Raw genomic sequence first — 25,120 nt, forward strand, 5'->3', positions numbered from 1 at the left:
AAACGGTTTCTCCATTTGCCGCTCATGTTAGTTTCGCTCTTTTTTTGAAAAATAGCTAAATATTCATCGTAGATTGATTCGTAGACACGTAAACTTCGTAAACTTCCACTAGTAATCGATTAAGACAATTCTGTGAGTATGTGCATCATCTCATTTATTCTTCAAGTAGTATTGTTTTGTTGTATTACTATGATTGAGATTTATGTAAAATCGAAATTTCTAAATCCAATTTTTTGACTTTGAAGGATTATTTTTGACACTTTGATAGTTTTTTCCGATATTATAATAAAAATCTTGTACATACATTATAATTTCAGATCTTCAGTAAGAATTATTTCTGTGTAATTCCTTTTTATGCTTTCTGTAAAGGAAAGTTTTATATATATATATATATATATATATATATATATATATATATATATACATATATATATATATATATATATATATATATATATATATATATATATATATATATATATATATATATATATATATATATATATATATATATATATATATATATATATATATATATATATATATATATATATATATATAGACTTTCTTTTACAGAAACGGCATAACTCCGGAACTATTGAACGGATTGCCATCAAACTATTCACAGGTACTTCTTGCTCTTTAGTGTAATAAGTGTCATTAACAGGGAGGGGTCATGAAAAAATTATGTAATCTGACGAGAATACTCTTTCAATACTCTTTTAAGACCAACAAAATATTTTGCATACCTTAGATATGATCATATGGGAAATGGATGTAGCAAATGCTTTTAACGAGGGGAGTGTAATATTTGTAACGACATAGCTCCGAAACTACTGAACGGATTGTTATCAAACCCGGCACAGTTACTTCTTGCTCTTCAGATATGGTCATAAGGGTGTTTTTATGGGTAAGGGAGCGCAGCAAGTGTCCTTAACAGGAGGTCATGACTAATTTTATCTAATTTGACGAGAATCGTTACTTTTTAAAGACCATAAAAATTTTTTGCACAAAATAGATATGATTATAAGGATATTTGTGGGAGGTGGATACCTTTAAGGCCTCTAAAACGGGGGAGATATGTATGTAACGACATAACTCCGAAACTACTGAACAGATTGCCACAAAACTTAGTACAGGTACTTCTTGCTCCTCAGAAATGGTTATAAAAAGGGAATTCTATAAGGGAAGAAGCGTAGCAAGTGTCCTTAACAGGGAGGGTCATGACAAATTTTAGTGGATATTTTTTAAATCATAGCTACTTTTTTGCACAACTTAGATATGATTGTAAGAGTATTCGTGTGGGTTGGATGTTTTTTTCACTATGAAAAAACTATTTCATTATGATACTAACGTAATAGTGACAGACATATACCGATATTTCGAATGCTATTTGCGTCCATCCTTAGTATCTTAGAAATCTTTCATTCTTTTTAAGGTGGTTTAGTTTCATTCCACTAACCGCTCGAAAGCCAAACTTTGAGAATCGATACTTTTTGAAGATCATACACACGTTTTGAAAAACTCAAATATTAAGAGGGGTCTTAAGGATATTTGTGGCTGGTGAATATAATGAGTGCCTCTAAAAAAGGAAGTTTGATGTGAAGTTGATAAAATTTTCCCAAAACGATACTTCTTGCTAAGTACAGATATAGCACTTGAGATGATCCTGTGAGCAAGGGAAGGGGGTGTAATAAATGTTTGCTATCAGAAGGAATTTGAGGCAAAATGTTTCGAATATTGCAATAATCGACATTTGTCGACAGACACACATATTTATAACAACTTTGAGATGGTCGTAAGGATATTTATACGCGTGAAAGTATAGCAAGTGTCGCTAAGAAAGATGCTGGAAGTCAAATTGTTTGTATATATCAGCAAAGTTCCTTAACAACTCAGTAAATTATCACCAAACTTAGCACAAGCACTTTTTTGCAATTCAGAGGTGGTCATAAGGGTATTTTTTAATTTCTCGACGAGCTTAGATATTCAATGCAGAGGTGATTAAAAGAGTGGAGTTTGTAGCAAGTGCGTCTAAAAAGGGGTGTAGCAAGTCGGATCCGGGTGAAATTCAGGAATTTTATATGGGACCACAAGACCTTTCATTTGAATCTAAGTTTGTGAAAATCGGTTCAGCCATCTCCGAGGAAAGTTAGTGCAAAAAAACGTTACATACACACATACGCACATACACACACAGACTTTTTGCGTACTGGACGAACTGAGTCGAATGATAAATGATACTCGGCCCTCCGGGCCTCGTTTCAAAAGTCGGTTTTCACAGTGAATGCATAACCTTTTTATATGAGAGAGGCAAAAAGGGGAGTTCAATATAAATTTTATTCGACGAAAAACGATGCTTCTTGACAAATACAGATACTACTTTTATATCAAAGGAGATTGTTAGGTTATTTTAAGGAAGAGGGAGTGTAACAAATGCCCCTAACATAGCAAGTGTTCGGTAAAATTGATCAGATGTTATGAAAAACATAAAAACAAATAAAAATAAAACTGACCCGATTTGATGTTGATTTGACCAGAGAATGCCGTGAGATTTTTGATTATTGTGAGTTCTGAGATGGCACACTGTCCGTGCGCAATCTGAAGCTCGGATTCTGAACATGTACGGAGTATTGTTCAATCGGGTTACTGTCCAATTTGTGTTTCACATTCAAAGTGCTTCGATAAGGTTTCTAGAATCTTTTTGCGAACTTGACATCGCGAAACATTTCCGAGCAACGCACAGTAATTCAGCTAGTACCACAATAAAATGTTTCAATATATTGTCATACGAAGTAAGTTTTTCTCTAAGTTCATCTTACGTTCTCTGTATGGCAATTATTACACCATCTGTTATAATTTCATTTTCAGTGCAATAAAAACCCAAATAACTTTCTATCCGTAAAACTTTGAATAGATCTGTAGTTTCTATTAAATTTAGCTAGATAAAAATAATAGTTAAATTGATAAAAATAGCTCTCGATAGGTCAAATTTTAGCCAAAAGGTAAAATCATTCACGAAATATCTCACAGCCTTAGAAATTATCGTACATTCTCCAATTAATGTTCGACGAGTCGTTAAATTACTATAGTCGATGAATTGTTGGTTAATTTCATAATCGTATGGAAATTACATTCAATCTTTTCTACTATTTCCGCTAAATAAACGAACGAAATAAAAGTTTTGCCCTTTTTCGATTTGTTTACATTTATGCACTTTGCCAGAATAATGGAGTTAATTCCTCTTGCATAGTTGCCATGATGACATTTCCATTTGAATTTCAAGGTACAGTTTTATTACAATATCAAGACTGAATTGTATTGCAAACTATGGTACTGTATTCTCCAATTGAAGATTATATGACGAAATTGATGGTGAATTAACTGCGTTCACAAACTATGTTAGTGAACGTCGTTATTATCGATTTTTTTGTTTCGATTATAGAGGTTTATCCCTGAGGCCATGATTATAGTGATTTTTACCATAAGGATGCTTCTTCGGGCTAGAAAAATTTTCTGACCCCATGTGCGGGGTAGGGAATCGAACCTAGGTAGGCTGGACCCGTCCCAATCGTTATATATTATTCATCAAGTTTCGGGCAGCTTTTGGAACACAAATTCAAAATCAATCATAGTTCATCTTGTCTAGCTATTGCGATATTATGATCGATTTGATATAAGGCAATTGATAGATTCATGTACTCGGCAGCAGTTGGCGAACCATTTATAAAGCCGTCGATTTCGCATGTTGTAAATGTGCCTCGTTTGCCCGGTCTTCTCAAAGCCTAGTATTCAATGTTGTTCGAATATCAAAAATGCAACGAACGCCAATGATCATCGTTCGCTTTCCTTCGCCTTTGTTCCCAGCACTCCCCCATTGCTGCTACCTCACGAGATATGATGAATTAATCAGATGAAGAATGTTTCACGAAGAATGGAACACAACGATCATCGCAGTGACGCCATTCGAACCAATTCGAAGAGTAAATTAAATCAACGAATGTTGATTTTTTACCGTCACTGCTAACTCAAATGTTGGTTTTTTACCGTCACTGCTAACTCAATCGGATGAACACATTTTGACATTTTACAGGTACTGTTTGTAAACAGACTTTTTTTTGTTTGTCTGTTGACAAACGGATTAGACCGTTCACGGTCCATAACCCCTAAATAGTGTTTAAAAACTTTTGTTAACGATTCGATACGGTTCGTTTCAAAGATTCATTAAATAAAAATAACTAGTTGTGAAATGTAAGATGATTGTTTGAGATATGTTCCTCGAGCTTGTTTGTAAACACTACCGCTGAACTGTCAAGGATGAATTTTTATTCATTTGTGACGTCACGATAAAAAATCTAATACCAGCAGTGAAGATTGTTTTAGTAGATTCGGGTTCTCTACGATTATTGCATAATTTTCACCCTTCTCTCCTTCGTGCAGTGAATTGTTCTACGTTGTTCGAGACGGGCATATTCGAGAACTATGAATTAGTTACACGAAGAATATGTGCAACATTTTATGTATTTGCCGCAGTTAGCTCCAACGAGCAGCAACGAAGTCAGGCAGCACACGAACAAAAATAAAAAAAGGGGTAAACCGACAAAAAGACCAATTGATTGTTTATTTGAGTCTAAGTTTGTGAAGATCGGTTCTATGAGAAAATGAAGCGAGTTTAATTTAAAGATTTTGAATCGGTAGCTACGGAATCGTTCTTGTGAAATTGAGTCATTTGATGAGTTACGTTTTGCTATTCTTACAAAGAAATGTTATGCAGTCACTTGAAAATCGACTAGTAAAATTGACCCGCAGGGCTAAGTGTCATATACCATTCGATTCAGTTCGTCGAGCTGAGCAATATCTGTGTGTGTGTATGTATGTTAATGCTTGTGTCAACTAATCTCACAAGGTTTCCTCGGAAATAGATGACTGAACCGATTTTGACAAACAAAGATTCAGTAGGCTTAACAAACCGATTCTGGTTCCCGGTTCCGGAAGTACCGGAAATAGTAGTCATATATTCCAAAATGAAACTCACTCACTTTTATCAGTGATGGTTTGACTGATTTACACAAACCGATTCCCAAAAATGGTTTTACTTACTTTTCTTAGAGATTGCAGAACCGATATTCCCAATCCTAGGGTTAAATGAAAGGTCTTATGGTCCTACCAAAAACTACTGCATATTTTCGGATTCAACAAAAATTTTCACCGTCGTTTAGAGCACGATGTCAAAATCGTATAAAATCTTCGAAATTTGAATAAAAACTAGTAGAGTTTGTACGTCATATTAGTTGATGGCCATACAAACCGACCTCGATTATACCGGTTCTCGGGTTCCGGTGCCGGAAGTACTATAATAGTGAAACTCACTTCGTTTTCTCGTGGATGGCCCAACCGATCAGAGAACTGTTTCATTCTGTAGATTATACTAGTTAATACACAAACAATCACTTTAATTTCGTTCAAGAATCGAAGAGAAACATTTTGAATAGAAAACTACAGCCCCCTGACGAACGACCGAATTGGTTAAAACGATATAAAAAAATACTACAATATTATATATGAGAATATGATTGATATAAGAAAGGCATCATTACACCACTAGGTGGATTAAAACAGGTTTAATAAATTGTATCATATGTAGATCCTGTAATAATATTTTGACATGTGGTTTGAATGAACTAGGAAACTGATTGTAGTTCGGATGGAACTGCTGTTCATTGATGAATCGAAGAGGTAATGTGAGGTAATCATAATGAACGTTTGCATTTGTTTAGTAAGCAAACTTTCGAGAGACTCAGAACCTTTTTTAAAATTGCACATGTACTTTTGTAAAATAAAATAACTAAAAGCTTTAATTATGTGTTTCACAATCGCAGGAACGTTTTTAATTAAGACAAATGAAATTTTCGCAAACATATTTTCTGTTGTTGCCCATAAAACATGTCTACGAAGTCGAGAAAACATTGCACTAATTTTCAACATAATGCTTGAAATTTTATCGGTACTTGATGCTGAATCACTACTAATTGCTAGTGTTCAGTTTCGCGTTTGTGCAGCGCGTAGTGTAAAATGTGAAAATGAGCACCCTCAATCAAACACGAGTGAAGTAAAAGGTAGAAATAAATAACAGAAGAAAATGTGCTTTTTCACTAAGTTTAAATCACCTTTTATTGTTATATTCCTACTGCCTCATACACCAGTCAAAAAAAAGCACCTAGTCGAGTGTTGTTTTCCCCGCCCGGTTCTCTTTTCTTTAAGTTTCTCACACTCAACTGACTACTGAATTGAAGCTCTCCGTAACAAGTTACCCGCTTCGTGACTAAGCAAACTAAATAGGACATCGGCTGGGTACCGTTTTCCGGTAGAAATTATTTGCCCATCAACCTACGATGAGCTATAAACTACGTGGTAAAAACAACAGCAAACTATTTGTCATCGCAGTCACCTCGTCGGGTGTTGAAAGGCTTAAGTGCTACTGGACGAGGCGTGAAATTGGGTCCCTTGAATGAATGTGCGGAATTTTTCTTTTAAGATAGAGTTACCTCTTTTCGAACACCCTTTTTCGATTTTGCAACGAAAGCTCCAGTGGCATGGGCACAAATTTAATGAGTTTCAATTCTAGACTCCCAGTAAAAAGGATCGTTTACCGTTCCAATCAAGCTTGAACGTCCAGAGTGTCGCAGCAATAAGACTAGACAATAAATTTGCTCAATATTACCGGGAATTGGATTCACGATCTAGATATAATCACAACCAAAACGTGCTTCTGTCCTTAGACAACTGTGACTTTACATGCCGATTCAACCTGGTGGGGACTGTGTCATGCTGTGAACAGTGAAATATTGTTATTTTTCTTTTATAACCCATCACTGGAGCGATTTCCACCTCGTTGGTATAGTGCGCGATGAACATACGTGGCTAAATTGTAAATTTTGGTGCTTTCCTACGATTCAGTCATTCTTCAAGGCAAAACACTTTTAATTTGACATACGAAGCTGCAGCTTCAAAACTAATTCAAGATTTTCAATACATGTGGCAAGATTGTTCCATTTTTATTAAAAATTACATCGAAAAAAAATTTAAACTCGTTCATTCAGTTTGCAATCGTAGAATACTTTTGAAAATTCATTCTAATCCCACTCCTTTATTCATGCTTAGTCCACTTAATTTCTGGTTGCTTTTGTTTACTCCCAAGATTATGCTAGGTGCACTCATTTTGTTTTCATTTTACATTTCGTCTTTGACAGAATTAATTTCCTCTTCAAATTACTACAATCTGCACGGCTAGCAAACCGCAACTTGTTCTGTCCGAGACGTCACTTTAGACTTTACACTCCGTTCTATAATAGCAAAAAGTGTTTTGCAAGTATCCTTAACTTTATGTCTGCCTAGCGCCTTCCATTAAGCCGTCTGGTCGCGCTAGCAGTTCAACATAAACTGCAACGCACTGAATCAAAGACGAAACGTAAAATCATATAAAAAATATCAATACTGATGAATTTAGTTGAAATTAAACTTCCTCATTTAAGCACCTCGATCTCTTGGTAATCTTTGAGATATGGCGACACTTTTTATAATACGTCAAATTTGTCATCAGTTTTGTCCTCACATGGTTGAGTATTTTTAACGGCATGCGTGCTCCTAACACTTTGTTGTACGAGTCAATTGTACTTTTTATAGTAAGATGAAATATTCGGTACGGTATAAAATTTGCAAATGGTTCCAAAAAATCATCGCCGTAACCACTTGACTGATTGTGATGAACCTTTGCGGTCGTAGACCTTTTCAGTCTTTCTCATATAGAAAGGCTATGCAATCACTGTGAAAACCGACTTTTGAACCGAGACCCGGAGGGCCGAAGGTCATATACCATTCGATGAACTGAGCAAACGTCTTTATGTGTATGTGTGTGACAAATAATGTCACTCACTTTTCTCGGAGATGGAAGGCTTAACCGATTTTCACAATCTTAGATTCAAATGAAAGGCGCTATGGTCCCATACAAAGTTCCTGAATATCAATTGGATTCTAATTCCGGTTAGATATAGATTTAGATTCAAATGAAAGGTCTTTTGGTTGCATACATCATTCTTCAATATCAATTGGATCCGACTTCCAGTTCCGGAGTTACATGGCGATATGCACCAAAAATGAGAAAATAATATAACTATCTGCTGCTGTACAACAAATCGTTTGAGAACAATGTTCCGAAAAGTGATGAATATCGTAGTGAGTTCCTCAATTTGGTACTTCTGAATGCTAGAAACGAATCCCTACAGCATACTGATAGTTTCTTTCAATAAATTATGCAAATCCGAAATTAAATAATCGACATTAAAATTCTGTATGCGGCTGTTTTTATAGCCATTAGGACCGCCCATTAGTGAAAAAGCTACAAACGAAATCAGGTAAAAACAAGCCTCTCAACAAAAATTGAATCAGTTTGGATTCTTTCGCCACTGCGAGCAGATGTGTTTTGTGTCGTCTGCACAATTAGTTTCGCTTTCGACAAGAGCGATTACGTCACAGCTGCCAGTCATTAGCATTGGTGAAAAAACAACGGTGGAGAGCATTACACAAAATCAGCCGTTCTAATGGCTCTAAAAGTTTTCTAAAGAACTATTAGGATTTGGTAAGTTTGGAAGGTAAAGAGCTTTTACCCTCTAATTTATGCTAGGTGCACATAACCAATTTCACTTGATTTTACGTTTCGTCTTAGACTCATCAGTGCGTAGCAGTTTATGTTGAACTGCTACCTCAGACCTGACGGTTCAACATAAACCGCTAGGCAGACGTAAAGTTAATGCTATTTGCAAAACACTTCTTTGATATTACACCTAAGTGTAATATCAAAACCGACGTCCCGAACGAAACAAGTTTCGGCTTACTAGCCGTACAGATTTTGGTAAGTTTGAGAGGCAAAGAGCTTTTACCCCCTATTTTTGCTAGGTGCACATTGTTGTTCGCATATCGAAAGGAAATATCTTCAGTTTAGGGCAAGTCTAGAACAGTTTGGTTAGATTTTTGCACGTTTCGCTGTGTGAAATTCACAGTAATCGAGATCAAGTGAAGCCTTCTTTATTTTTGGGAAAAATGTTCCAGAGTTTAATGTTTATTTATTTATTTATTTATTTATTTATTTATTATTAAATTTATTCATCTGACACTAAAATGGTCTTAATGAATTGGTTTAGTCAAGTCATAAAATTGTAGATCGCTGTACTTTCTGCACGAATTTGTGTGATGGTTCATCAAATTCAAAAAGGTGTTCAACGGTGCCAAATGTCCTCAAGCATGATGTTATCGGTTCGTAATACCCGAACGTCGTTCGATGAAATCTCGGCTGAAATAAACTGGAAGAACGCAGTGATCGTTGTGAAGCACGAAAATCGAGTTGAGACAAAATCATCGATGAGTCGATATCCCCGTTGATCAGTTTTGCCACGAAAGTAGTTTGCTGAATTTTCCTGCGTCGTTCCAATGAGTCGAGTCCGATCAGTCGACAGCGATCGTGGTATGGTGGAAGATCAAGCGGGTTCTGCCAGGGAAGGTTTCTTAGAGCAAGACGAACAAATCGTTTCTGAACGCGCTCAATCCGTAAGTTCCATGTAAGTTGATAAGGACTCCAAATTACGCTAGCATTTTCCAGTATTGGACGAACCAAAGAACAATATAACGCCTTCAAACAATACGGATCTTTGAAGTCCCGCCCGATCTTTGCAATAAAACCTAGTTGCCTGGTCGCTTTTGAAATTACAGATGAACGATGCAGATTGAAGGTAAGTTTGGCATCTAACAAAACACCAAGGTCATTAACATGGTCAACTCTCTGGAGCGTTTGTCCATCAATTGCATAGTCGAATCGAATTGGGTTCAGTATTCGGTGAAACGTTATGACCTGGCATTTTGAAATGCTGACAATCAACCAGTTTCTACGACACCAGGCGACAAATGTATCTAGAAGTTTTTGAAGCCGGATGCAGTCGTCAATAGAGCGAACTTCAAGATATAATTTCAAATCATCGGCATATACTAATCTGCAGCCAACTCCGAGCACCGAAACAGCATCGTTGAAGAACAGCAAAAACAAAAGTGGACCCATATTGCTGCCTTGAGGAACTCCTGATAAATTTGAGAACGAAGATGATACACAAGAGCCGAGCTTAATTCGCAGGACTCTACCACATAAGTAAGAGCGTAGCCAGTCAGTAAACTTTTGTGTGGCGCCCAGCCGCAACATCTTGCACAAGAGTATTCGGTGGTCAATTCGGTCGAAAGCTGCTTTCAGATCAGTGTATACTGCATCAATTTGTACTTTATTCTCCAAACTCGAAAAACAACTGGAAGTGAAATCTAAGAGATTCGTGCTGACTGAACGACCTGGCATAAATCCATGCTGATCAGTAGAGATGTAATTTTTAGTACGAAAAAGTACCTCAGTGCTCACAATTATTTCGAACAGTTTAGATGCAGCTGATAAATTGGTTATGCCTCGATAATTTCTAACATTTGTACGATCACCGCTCTTGGCACGACTGGGGAAGGGGGGTCAGGGGCTTCCACAATATCAACTACGGTGCGTCCCAGTATACTACATTGCATCACTGCTGAACTATTCCTCCTTGCGTTGAAACAGGCATTGGAGATGGATCCACAGCAGCTGGTTTCCAAAATTTTTGGGATGATTTCTCCTCGAATTGGCGAAAATAGATTCTTTGGGGCCAAGTTGAAGGTTCCAAGGCGATAGCTTGTAGTGCAGGATCGAGGCCAACTTTAAATGATACAAAGGTCATGTTGCTAACATCGGTACCTTTGGCGACCAGTTTAACAACTACTGGATCCTCATTCATTTCAAGATTGGCTCGCACCATAGCAGCAATCTCATCATTGGTGACGTCTGGACGTATACGAGACAAATATAGCCAAAATTTGTCGGGTTGCTGTTCACAAACTGGAACACAAACAACGTTTTCTCCGATTTGCTTCGATCCAGATTTGAATTCGGAAGCTTTTTGTTCCAAGTCAGGCCCACGAGGTCTTTTGGCTGGACGGCGACCCTCGATGAATGGCCAGCGCATATTGAGCGGTGTGGGAGTCAGAGGAGCAGGTTTTGACAATGTTTTGATTTCGTTTTGTAAACCATTAATTGCTTCCGTCAACGACACCAAAGGTGAATTTTCGTCTGCCAATTTCGTAATGGAGCGGAGATGCGAATTTTCGAACAAATTGGCGCAATCATCACACATCCAAAATAAATTTTTACGATGAGATGAGAAATAACCCAATAGAGCGCGAGAAACTCCAGAGCATGCCATATGAAGCATGCGTCCACAGTAGCCTCTGCATACAACGGAATCGATGCCTGCAATAATCAGACTGCACTTTGCACAATTTTTCTCCGAACTCATTCTAAGTGCAGGAATACGCCTTTAACTATGCAGATGGTAAATCACAGCAGCAAACGGTTCGTCGATTGTTTATTGTCAAACTACAATGACGGCAGCAAGAAGAATAGCCACAGGCACGACACAGATGAACGTGAATTACGACTTGACTAGCACTTGGCGGTTTAGAATAACACCTCACTTCGATCCAGGCAGTATACAGTCATTCACTGATAAAAACTTTAGTGATTAACTAACGCGGAAACGGTTTGAAACGGCAAAAATACGGTATGTCAAAAAACACAACAAACTTAACTGAACAGTGTTCCCAAAAATTAGAAGAGAATTACACAATTTGACCCTTATGAATGCTAGAAACGAATCCCTACAGAATATTGATAGTTTCTATCAATAAATTATGCAAATCCGAAATGAAATAATCGACATTAAAATTCTGTATGCGGCTATTTTTATAGCCGTTAGGACCGCCCATTAGTGAAAAAGCTACAAACTAAATCAGGTAGAAACAAGCCTTCTTTGTATTTGTGAAAAATGTGCAAAAGGAGATAATTCATACAATTGATCAACTAATTGATATTCGGAAGTGTTAAGGAACATGTCAGTTGTTTTCGTATTCACGACATCCAGTTATGTCTCTGACATTACCCACCCGCCTTTTTTCCACCAGCAGAGTCTTGGTATCACATCCCTTCTGTGGATTTCTGTTTCAACAGACTTCGCAGCCGATTCTTAGCGTATATGCATGCATGGCTAGTACTACGATCTTCCTGACACTATGAATCCATCCAGGTCGGGGCTCGAACATATGACAACTGGCTTGTAAGACCAGCGCCGTATGAATTGAATCGTCAACCCGGATTGATATTCCAGATTTGCCAGACCATGAGAGTCTGTAATTAAATAAACCATTGATAGTCCCATAAATGATTTGCTGAATTTTATCCAAGTCCGACTACCGGCACATTTTTTTTCCAAAATTCGAATCGTTATGAAGAATCGTAAAAAAATTGTAGGTCTTCTCTTATAGACGTCTTTTGAAGCTCAACGATAGAATTTACTCAATAATTTTAATGGACCAGGATAAGAGGAAAAATGAAAGTTTAATGGAAACCAGGAGCGTCTTTCATATAAATTTACAAAATTATATATCTTGTCCTGCTCATACTATCAAAATTGAAACTTTTAATTATTCTGAACGTCCGTTGTTGTGCAGTTTGCGTGATCTGCAAATATCTGCGGTTTTATACGCGATACCTTTACAAAGTTCATATTCTCCTCATAAAAAATTGTCTTTCTTTTTTAAGTTGAAACTCACATCATACAAACATGCCCCACATTTGCACAGAAGAGAAGCTTTTAATTATTACTTCTGATCGGTTTTGCGAAATTATCACCCAATCAAATATCGCCAAATGAGTATGGGGAATTCTTATTACTTTCAATATCGCTATAGTTACTTAATCTCCCACGTGATTAAGAATAATCATTCTCACGATTGTCAGCCATGCAACGATCTTCATTAGAACATGATGATATTCAGAGGTGGGAAATAGCAATATGCAAGGCAAATACAACGATAAAAATACATTCTGAGTATTAGTTATACAGACAAAAGATTTTGTTTTGATTATGTTGATCTACTCTCATGCACTTTTTCGATTAAACCCAACTAAACGCTCCTTAACATGAGTTTGATTTATAGAAGTAACGGAAGCGTAAAATTTTGCTTGTCTCAAGCACCCAGCTATAAACACATTCAGCTTAGAACATGTTCGCTGTTTATGATTCGATTGGAACAGCTCAGGAGCGAATTGTAGGGCAACAGAGGTATTTTGGCCACTTCATATATTTTGGCCCACCTAACAAACTTTAAGGATTTTACCGATGTTAAGTAACATATGTTGCATAAACCTGAAGCTAATCATATTACATTACCTATGCGGAAGGGTTTTTCAAAGATATTACATCATTTGGGGGATATAAATGGCAAAAATAAAATAAATCTTAAAGTGAACATTTGAACCGACACATGAATTCAGTGACGAAATAGCGGGTGTTGTAAGACCGTGTTTTGACTAAACATGAGGGCTGCACATTGATATGTCAAACTCGATTTTAAGCAGCTTCCCGATCAATACCATTCCTACCAGACATGGAAATTCGTCGGAAAAATTCAATTTTATCTCTGCCAACAAGTTCGAGAAGAAGGCCATGATTTACTAAGCGATTTTCTGTTGTGGCCTGAAAACGGAACCATTCGACACATCCTCGACAATGGAAAGCTTTCATCGAAGATTGCCTGGATAAGCGTGTATTGCCGTTCATCCGCATGCATAGGGGCAACATCATCTTTTGACCAGATTTGGCTAGATGCCATTACTCCAAGATTGATCTGGAGTGGTATGCTGCTAACAAGATAATAATTAGTTAATCAATCAGCTATTAAATGGGCGCTCTCGGGCGAAACGGCGACGAACTGTTCGGCTGGATACTGAAGATTTTTTTTCGATCTCACAACAGTTTTGGATTCTCTTTGACTTCACGCACTTGGAATCCGTTCCCGCATTTTTATTTTTACGTTTCGTCATCGACTGATCGGGTCATTGGCGGCTTGTGTTGTACTGCTAACACTACCTAACGGATTAGCATAAACCTCTAAGCAGACGAAAATTTACACCTTTTGCACAGAAGTGTAATGTCTTTTCTGAAGACTAACCATTTCGCTCACCATGAACTACCAATTTTCGGATACACACGATTACTCTTGAAATCTCTGCGCTCTTTTTTCAACTTAATGTCAAAATATCAAAATATAAAACATGAATATAAGAAGTTCAAATACAAAAATTCGTTATTCAAAACAGATCTATAACTTCAAATGCTTATAACAAAAGTGAAATTAAACACCGATGGAGCAAGCTATCGGACATCGATGTTCTTTTTCATTTTAACTGATTCCGAACAGCATACCATCGTGTTCTGTGTAAAGCACAGTATGCCTGATTATATCTACCACGTTACCCAATGTTAACTCAGTTTACTACTAACGCAAAGAATATTCTCACATACCTGGCAACGACAAACTTTTCGGGAGAATGTAATTAAAGCAAGCAGCTTAGCTCTCTTAGCCCCCTGAGAAACTCCCACACCTGTGAATTATGTTTATTTTATTGTTTAATTCCCTCTCATTATAGCACCACGACGCCGAATCCGAGTAATAAAGCATTTAATTCCTTGGAGAAATTTTGATTCAATTTACCCATTTCCGAAAACAAACCGTCGGGTATTTCACCGTGTTCAGATTTCAACGTAATCCCATTTTTCGAACGCGCACGTACATCCACCCAAACACACTAACATATGTGGGTTGCGTGCTCATAAAGTTTCGCTCCTGCCGTCACTGTTCTAATTGGGAACAACTCCACACATTAAAAACCGCACATGGAAACCTTTTGTCGCTCAGGCGCATTCCCTAGGAAAACTTCCACCAAGTTGGAATTTAGACCCGGTCTTCAGCCGTGGTGCGACTTACATAAGCCGACACGACAGCAATACCCTACCAGGCGGAACAATATTAGGAGCCCAGAAGCCGCCACATATCAAGTCGTAGGACAAATACTTGGCAATTTCACAAACCATCAAGTTGGGTGCCACGATTCGCGTGCCGGGGAGACGGTAAAAAATGAGGGTAAAATTAACGACAAATGAGATGTTAAAAATTAAATCAGCTGGTAGACCGGAGTTTTTTACTTTTGCTTCTGGCAGAATGTGGCGTAAGTTCGCTGCTGTTTTTATGACTAGGAAATGTGCCGTTTTCGGGTGGATTTTCCTTCCGCTTCCGATGGCTTGCAATTCTGGTGGCACCTGAGTCATGTGCTCGTAATTTATCTGACAATTTTCACTCAAGTAAAACCATTTAAGTACTAATGCAAAAATACATGATTTTTGGCGGTTGCCTGAAATACGGAAAAGTATGATCGAGAATGCTTTTACTTGCCACGTTATTCAAGTTTTTGTGGGCTCAATTATCAGCATTGCAATTTTATTGTAGAATGGAATTATGCGAAATAGACTAATTAGAAATAGATTAATTGTCCAATTTGGACGATTTTTCATGAACATTTTAGGGCTTCTGGTTACAAAGTAACCGGTTTGTGCACATTTTGTTTCAATTTCTTCATGTTTAGCTTTCGGCTCATTAGTACTTTATGCAGTTCAGATTGAACTGATGTTTCCACCTAAGCGGGCACAAAGTTTACTGTATTTATGTACATAATCACTGGTGATCCGATAGCAAAATGTGAATAAATTGAAACAAAGTATGTGCTTCTTGTATAAACTAGTTTATTTGTAACAAAAACCCCGCAATGTAACCATTCTTCGGCGACCGGTCAGTCATCACTCATTTTTGGTTGAGCCATCAAAAAGGATATTGCACTTTGGTGCGGTTTAAATTGAGCTGCTAAGTAGCAACGATAGTTTAAACTGAGCTGCTATAAGCACTGGTTCTGATTAATATGAATCAAGAAAAATTGCTTGATTTGAAATTTTTTTCGAATTTCGAAGCAAGACAGTTCTAGTTTTTGATTCGATAATGAACTGGGAACTGAAAAACAGTTTGCAAAGATAATTTTTTTTACATTCAAAGATCACAATCAACCTGATTTGGAAAAAATTTACTAAATTTAACAATTCAGAAAATTGTTCCAATTCGAACGCAAACGTTTCCATTTCTCAATTCAAACTTCAACCGTTACTTAAGTATCGAAACGATGAATTGCTTTTCCTAACCGAAGAAGTAAATTTAAGTCACCTACATAAATTTTAAATAGTATTACCAGAACCAAACAGCTGCCGCTCGCGAATAAATAATGGATGACACTTTCGTTTCAAGTGATTCTTAGTTATGGGTTCGATGAACAGATTCTTAGGAAAAAATGAATTCTGGTAAATCGCTCAATTTACTATTCACTAACAAAATCACGCTGGAAATTTGTTGCTTACTCTCCTGATGTTCGTATTCATGACTGGAAAAGCAAAGCAATTTCCTGGGAATACAAATAAATCTCTTCATCCAATTTGCCTTGAAATTGAAGCGCAAAACCTTCTCCACATGTGATCGCATTCAATCTGTCATTCCCCGTTCCACTCATCCTAATATGTATTCATTCATTCGATTCGAAAAAAAACAAACTCATCCCCTACACCCCTACACGGTCTAGCGTAGAACCTCTCAATATGCTAACGTCGCTCGGCTCGGTCGAGTAAATGGTAAACTTTTCTTGCTGGATCTTTCCCGGTTTGTCGGGAAATTTAAGCTCCTGACTTCCATCGCCAAAGCCTCAAATGGATTGCGAACAGAAGCCCACACTGTCTGCATGTTCCTTCGAGTACGTTCTCCTTCTCACCGATCTAGCGTGTGGCAAGCGACCGAGTCCATTATCGACTACGATTACTTCAGATCGTTGAACGATGGCGACCGTCCGTTACAGACCCTTGAACGACGAACCGGGAGCGGGCGGTCCGCTTCCTGGAATTAAACTCCAATCAAATTAGAAAAGATGAGTGAATTCCGTTTGACTGAATTGATGCTTAATAATTCAAAGGAGACAGATGGATTTTGCATGTTTTCCCATCGATCGACGAGCACTGGTAGCAAGTATGTCGAGAACGCCGACGCGATGCCTTCGCGAGGACGATGTTGTCGATGATTATGGTGATGATAGAAGGATGGTTTGCAATCTCTGCATCCGTTTCGTCCCAAATATACGTATAGAGTTTCACATCGTCGTTGCTGGCAGAAGTAACAGCATCAGTCTTCGAACATACACCCTGCACTTGTCAGGCGTGGAAAGTCCGCCGATAGGAAGGAGGACGTCAAATGATTTAAAAAAGTGAACCCTTCGTGTTTTGCCACTCATCGTTATTTTGAAATTGCAAATCTGCGACCACTAAGTGGAGTGGGTAACAAAGCAAATGTTTGTGCTCAATTCTCTGAATTAGTGGGGATGATGTTTTTTCAACGAATTGCCTGCTGTGGATGAAATTCTGAGTTATCTAGATATTTTCTGTTTTGAAAATTAATTATATATTTAAACGTGCCGAAGTTTTGAAAAAAAAAATCTCTGCTTCATCTCAATATCAATCAGTAGTATGAATAAAAAATGATTCTGTTGTAAAATGTTCATGTTTTATTTCACTGCAGAGCTTTCCGGACATCAACAACCGTACCGCGGCACTTCTCTTCATGCCAAAAGGGCGTTATCAACATCTAAAACGGCTGATTCCTCTACTAGCTAACCAAAGCGAAGATTGTTTGACACTGAACATCTATGTTCCTGGTAGCGGTGAGTATACATAAATTATTTTCAGAACTATGTTCGCAATTTCATTTGATAATTATTGTATCTTAGGGTAAGTCCTAAATAGTTTAATTTATGAAAATATCAAAGCTGTCCCTTTCCGTGTCGTCCGTTCGATTTGTTTTTGCTCGGATACATCAAATCCCACTCAAACGTCAACAGAACAATTTCCCAAATGGATAATAATCATCAGATTTCACATACTCGAATTTGGAAGAAACTTTTCACACGTTTTCATTATATTATAACAAAGAATAATTTTGCACGGTTTGAGAGACAAATTCGACTCAAGACTTATTTTTTTGAGATGGCGTTGTTTTCAAATCAGTGCAAGTCAAAAACTATTACTTTCAACAAAATAATGTTTAAACATGTTTAAATATATAGAAACATTCAAGTGGGCTGTCCAAAAATATATACACCGGAAAAAACAACAGCTCAACAAATGTTCAAAACTTTTCAAAGCAAAATCTTGGCATTATGTTCCTTTTGTGGAATTTGCCTTTCTGTTTCAACAGACTTTGCAGCCGATTATTAAGTGTACAGAATTGTTGCATGGTTAGTACTATGGATCCTGCTGAGACTAAGAATTTTTCCAGGACTTTTTAAACTAACTGCAAAAAAAAAATATCGCTGTTCTTATTGATTTTTGCAGTATTTTTATCTTGACCCTTATATTATACCCAACATTTGACGTTAATGCGATTAATGCCTTTTTAAAGTTCAAGAAGATGTAGCTAAAATTTGTAGGCATTGTCAAAACTTCAAACTCTTTATGTAAAATAGTAATTTGAACACTAGAATATGATTCTAAAGCTAAAAGGTAATTTAAATGCCCGTTGAGATATATGTTCCAGAAGTAGTCGCTCTCGAGATATTTAGACATGAAATTCGAAGAACTTAGGTTTTCGTAAAATGACGTAATTTTAATAAGATTTCTAGACAGTTATTCAGTTATTCTAAATTAAATATACAATTACCTGTAGCTTGCTAAAGTTACGCGACTAAACAACAATCTGAGTACTTTGAATTTCATGTCCATATATCTCGCGAACGGTTAATTCTACGTAAAGTTCACTGAAAGCAAATTAATTGCTTCCAAGCTGGGGAATAATGTTTAACATCAAGATGAAGATTATTAGATTGACCTGTTATTATTAGATTGACTATAAATCATTTCAGCTGTATTTTTTTCAATTTTAACTCTAGAATGCTCTCGTGGGATACATTTCTACCCCAGCACTACTTCAGCTCAAATATTATAATCGAGGCTTCTTTTCAATAGGTTTTGAAATGATTGTACCGTTTATTTTTAAATAAATTGAAATTTAGTAATTTAAGACGGATTTATGTACAAATATACCCCAAAGAGCGTTTACGAAAAGAAAATAGAGTATTAATTGCTTTAACTGATAATGGTTAGAGTAGCACAAATCTATGTCCAGCATAAACGTACATCACCTAAGAATCTAGCCAGACTTCTGCCATAAGGTAAAGCTTCTATAGCTTTGATTCAAGAACCATATTTCCAATATTCTGCGTTGGAAATTTATTGAATCCAGTCTTTGTTGCCGTCAACAAGAACGGCATGACTAATATACGTGAAATGCCTCGAGCATGCATACTTGGCATAGACAGGAAATATGTCTATTGTTCGGTATATTTGTCGCATCACCAACCTTAGCCAAGCGATTACTTCAAAAAGGTTGTATCATATTGAGAGAACTTCATCATTTGTCGAGTTTAGGAAAAACGGAACACCTGATAATTTCAGAAACTACGCGGCATTAGACGCTAAAATGAAAAGCTTGATTAAAGCGAAGAAAAGCGGTTACTGGCGTCGGTTTATAGACGGCTTAACGAAAGAAACATCTATGAGCACTCTTTGGAACACAGCCCGACGAATGCGCAATCATAACACCACGAATGAAAGCGAGGAATACTCCAACCGCTGGATATTCGATTTCGCTAAAAAAGTATGCCCAGACTCTGTTCCGGAACAGAAGATCACCCGCGCCGCGACACCAAATACAAACGAATCACCGTTTTCGATGGTTGAGCTCTCACTTGCACTTTTGTCATGTAACAATAAAGCCCCGGGATTAGACAGAATAAAATTCAACTTGTTGAAAAATCTGCCTGACCCCGCCAAAAGGCGCTTGCTGAATTTATTCAACAAGTTCCTCACGGGTAATATTGTCCCACACGACTGGAGACAAGTCAGAGTTATCGCCATTCAAAAACCAGGGAAACCAGCCTCCGATCACAATTCGTATCGGCCGATTGCTATGCTTTCCTGTATCCGGAAATTGTTCGAAAAAATGATTCTGTTTCGTCTAGACAATTGGGTCGAAACTAATGGTTTACTTTCAGATACACAATTTGGTTTCCGCAGGGGCAAAGGAACGAACGATTGTCTTGCGTTGCTCTCAACAGAAATTCAAATGGCATTTGCTCGTAAAGAACAAATGGCATCAGTTTTCCTAGACATTAAGGGGGCTTTTGACTCAGTTTCTATAAATATCCTATCTGAGAAGTTGCATCAGCATGGTCTTTCGCCAGTTTTGAACAACTTTTTACATAATCTATTGTCTGAGAAACACATGTACTTTGCGCATGGTGATTTGTCGACAATACGATTCAGCTACATGGGTCTTCCTCAGGGCTCATGCGTAAGCCCCCTTTTATACAATTTTTACGTAAGTAATATCGATGAATGTATCAACACATCTTGCACGCTAAGACAACTTGCCGACGACAGCGTTGTGTCTATTATAGGACCCAAAGCTGCCGATCTCCAAGGACCATTGCAAGATACCCTCGACAACTTGTCGACATGGGCTCTTCAAATGGGTATCGAGTTCTCTACGGAGAAAACTGAGCTGGTTGTATTTTCAAGGAAGCGAGAACCAGCACAATTACAGCTTCAACTAGGGGGTGAAACCATAGCTCAGGTCTTCACATTTAAATATCTCGGGGTCTGGTTCGACTCCAAAGGCACCTGGGGATGTCACATTAGGTATCTGAAACAAAAATGCCAACAGAGAATCAATTTTCTTCGTACAATAACCGGATCATGGTGGGGTGCCCACCCAGGAGACCTGATCAGGTTATACCAAACAACGATATTGTCCGTGATGGAATACGGATGCTTTTGCTTCCGATCCGCGGCGAACACTCATTTCATCAAGCTGGAAAGAATTCAGTATCGTTGTTTGCGTATTGCCTTAGGTTGCATGCAGTCGACTCATACGATGAGTCTCGAAGTGCTCGCGGGCGTCTTACCGTTGAAAAACCGATTCTGGGATCTATCATATCGATTGCTAATCCGATGCGACATCTTGAATCCGATGGTGATTGAAAACTTCGAAAGGCTTGTCGAGCTCAATTCTCAGACCCGTTTTATGTCCTTGTATTTTGATTACATGGCTCAGAATATTAATCCTTCTTCGTTTGTTTCCAATCGTGCTCATTTCTTGGATACTTCTGATTCTACTGTGTTTTTCGACACATCCATGAGAGAAGAAATTCGTGGAATCCCGGATCACGTGCGCCCTCAAGTGGCCCCAAATATTTTTCATAATAAATTTAGAACAGTCAACTGTGAAAAGGTGTTTTACACTGACGGTTCAAACATCAACAGGTCCACAGGCTTCGGCATCTTCAATCAAAACATCACCGCTTCTCACAAACTCAATGATCCGGCTTCAGTTTACGTCGCAGAATTAGCTGCTATTCAGTACACCCTCGAGATCATTGAAACCTTGCCCAAAGACCATTACTTCATTGTCACGGACAGTCTAAGCTCAATAGAAGCTCTCCGGGCAATGAAGCCAGGAAAGTATCCCCCATATTTCCGGGGGAAAATACGGGAACACTTGCGAACTTTATCTGAACGGTCTTATTTAATATCGTTAGTCTGGGTCCCTTCGCATTGTTCCATTCCAGGCAATGAAAAGGCAGACTCATTGGCTAAGGTGGGCGCATTAGAAGGTGATATTTATGAAAGACCAATCTGCTTCAATGAATTTTTCAGTATCTCTCGTCAGAAAACTCTCGAAAGTTGGCAAACTTCATGGAGCAATGGCGAACTGGGACGATGGCTACATTCCATTATCCCTAGGGTATCGACGAAACCTTGGTTCAGGGGGATGAACGTGAGTCGCGATTTCATTCGTGTTATGTCGCGGCTCATGTCAAATCACTACACCTTCAACGCACATCTCCGGCGTGTTGGGCTTGCGGAGAGCGGTCTCTGCACCTGTGGCGACGGTTATCAGGACATCGAGCATGTCGTGTGGTCGTGCGTAGAGTATCGTGACGCCAGGTCGAAGCTACTGGAATCCCTTAGGGCCCGAGGTAGACCGCCTGAGGTTCCGGTTCGGGATGTGTTGGCGAGTCGGGATAGTTTATATATGCTTCTCATATACCAGTACCTTAAACACATTGATATACAAGTGTAATGTGTTATCCCTCGCTCAGAAAGTATAATCTCCACCTACAGGTTCGACCTGTCCACCATCTTCATTGGAACTAACAAGATCTTTTTTTGTCACTAACTTTTTCGTTACCCCTTCCCTGTCTCTTCACCATCTCGATGGCAACTAATTAGATCTTTATCGTTTTCAAACATTTTGTTCCCACATCCCCTTTTTACCCCGTTTCCACAATATTTACTTTTTTTCATTCTCTTCCGTAACATCACCATCATCGTCCACGGAAGGCCGCCCCAGTCGAAAGCCAGCATGCGGGCCACCCGCCGGGCCTTCGTAGCCTGGGGGTGTTTCCCGCGGACCCACACGGACCGAAGGATGCGGCCAACATGGATCTTCGCCAACGGCATATGGAAGACCCTCATGCGATATTCAATTCACCGGCCACTACCGATAGCTTCTCGAGAATCCGCTACCGCTACATTACATAATGATACTATTCTAGTTTTATGTTAGTCGTAATTAAGATTAGTAAATACCCTTGGCATCTTAGAGCTTAAGCAGTGTGCCTTAAAATTATACTATAATATTGAATAAAAAAAAAAGTAAAATTTTTATTGACTTGACATAACTGTTTACAAATTGAAAATGTTATGTTAGTTTATACCCAAAATTTTTTATTTTATTCAAGATTGAAAAAAATCCGGTGAAATTTTTGGAAATATTAGTAATATGAGAATGGCATCATCACACCACTAGGTGGATAAAGACAGGTCTTTTACACAGGGAATACGAACCGCGTGGAAAACCGTAACTTCGAAAATCCTCGTGAAAAAACCGTGAAACTTACGGATTTGTTCTTTGATGCCAAATGTCATAAAAATGCATGAAAGGTGAGATCTGGTATAATCTCGAAAAACATTTTTTTTTAAATAATCGAAAATTTTCTAGGTAGCAGAGAGTTGATTAAAAAACAAATTCGGAGTAACACCCGATCTCGACGTTTCATGCATTTCTGAGAAAAAACAAGAAAACCATAACTTCGAAAAACCGCGTATTTTCGGAAATCTGCGTATAGAAAGCCACGTAGAACAAAAACACATAAAACAAACCGCACAAAAAAGACCTCAGTGTAACCTCTTATTGTGTTTGAGAATCTTTGAAAAGTTTTTTTCTTTCCACTTCCAAATAATATGCTTGTCACGATTCCGTTCGTTTTCCTAAGCTTTAGTCTTGGGAGAAACGTGAACAAGTCAATTTAGAAAGATATGATTTTTGTTGGGGTATAGGAATTCCTATCTGGCGGAATTCGAACTCTTTCTGAATTATTATTTTCACATCAACTAAGTTGAGAGTACTGTCAACCAATGTGAACGATAGACAACACTCGATTGTTTGGTATGTTTGTTCATGCTACTATTATCATTAACAAAACCTTTTTGAAGCATGGATCCACCATCAAAATATCAACTGTTGTCTTGCATTTTGCAGCTGGCATATAAAAAGGCACTTGAGTTGACACTGGCTACACTAGATAATTGAAGTAAAAATCAACATGTTATTACAGTATTCTGCTCCAACATAATCGATGCTCTGTTATCATTCAATATTCAAAGCTCGGATAATGTTTTCCCAGCTTTTTATGTTTGTTTTTCCAGGCCAAATCCCGGACACATATCGCCCAATCGGTTGCTGTCGGTTTTTCGGTTCGTGGGTTGGTTTGTTGGAAGTATAACAGTGTAGAATAGCGAAATATTATCCATCGAAAGCCATTAGAGGACAAATGCCTGTCTCTCTTTACTGGTGGCTACATCTGACCTAGCAAACTACGGAGGGATGTTATTTTTTGCTAGGTCGTATGTTTGTGTTCTTACCGGCAGATGATAGAGTATGAGGCTCGGTAAAATGAATTCTGATTGGATCGTGCAATGCTTTTTCTTCTCTCTAGCACCACATACCGCAGCGCAGTTTCTTTTATAGTGGGTTGGCATACACTCATACACACACGCGTAATCGAAACCAATCCGCATGAACACGACTTCTGTGGCAATGGCGGAACAGTTTTATACGTGCCCGTATGTGGAATCAATGTTTTGTTTGGTATTGACAAAAACTGTATCAAAGATTCTCAAGCTAAGTTCCATGCAAACGATGAAACGATATAAAAAATAATATCATCATAACGATTTTGGAACATGTCACAAAGTCTCGAAATGATCTGGAAATACGCTTAGTGAAAATATATAAAATTTGTTCAATATTTTGAGACACAGATAAGAAAAGTTTACGTGCAAATAGGTATTGTTTGTTGATTTGTCTCGTTTCATAAAGCAACAAATACTGTACTTTTCACAGTGTATCACATTTTATTATCCTTCGAAATGTCTTTGGTTTCCCTGATAACGCCATGTCTATTTGATTAGATGGCTGTCCCAAGTGACAGACTAGTCTGAACATGTCTGAGTGAATGGGTAGGTTGAATGTGTATCACCGAAGTGGGCTTTAATCTTTTTATTCGTATAATAAAATTAGGATCAACCAGCCTTTCACACTGAATGGTACACCAAGGGGTTGGGCAAACTGTCAATAACAGTTTTTGAATGAGGGTATTAGTTTTAAAGGACACGTAAGCTGTGGGTTGAAATGTGTTCCTATATTGGTCTTTGCATGAGTTGGCCAACACCGATATATAAAGACTTTTGCCAAACAAATGATTGGTTCTCTCGGATAACAGATCGCTAGACCAAATGGCTAACCCACTGTTGCGGCAGCAAGGGTAGGAAAATATGGTAGAACATCATTTTTCGGTCGATGAATGCAGCCTGTCGGATAATGGGTTGGCGTCATTCTTCGATCCATAGTATGACTGGGTGAAGATAATTGAGAAGCAAACGAGCATTTATCACAGTCGAAGTAT

At 38.0% G+C, this 25,120-nt stretch overlaps 1 protein-coding gene across 1 annotated transcript in view; it reads left to right on the forward strand.

Moving 5' to 3' along the window:
• Positions 1-25,120, forward strand: part of LOC131435358 (neuroligin-4, X-linked-like) — a 413,817-nt gene that overhangs the window by 240,161 nt on the left and 148,536 nt on the right. The window contains exon 7 of the mRNA XM_058603165.1: positions 17,614-17,755. Within this exon, the coding sequence (XP_058459148.1) occupies positions 17,614-17,755 (142 nt within the window). The remainder of the gene's footprint in view (positions 1-17,613; positions 17,756-25,120) is intronic.

The sequence above is a fragment of the Malaya genurostris genome, chromosome 3 (assembly GCF_030247185.1).
Source record: "Malaya genurostris strain Urasoe2022 chromosome 3, Malgen_1.1, whole genome shotgun sequence".
In the NCBI taxonomy this organism is placed as follows: Eukaryota; Metazoa; Arthropoda; class Insecta; order Diptera; family Culicidae; genus Malaya; species Malaya genurostris.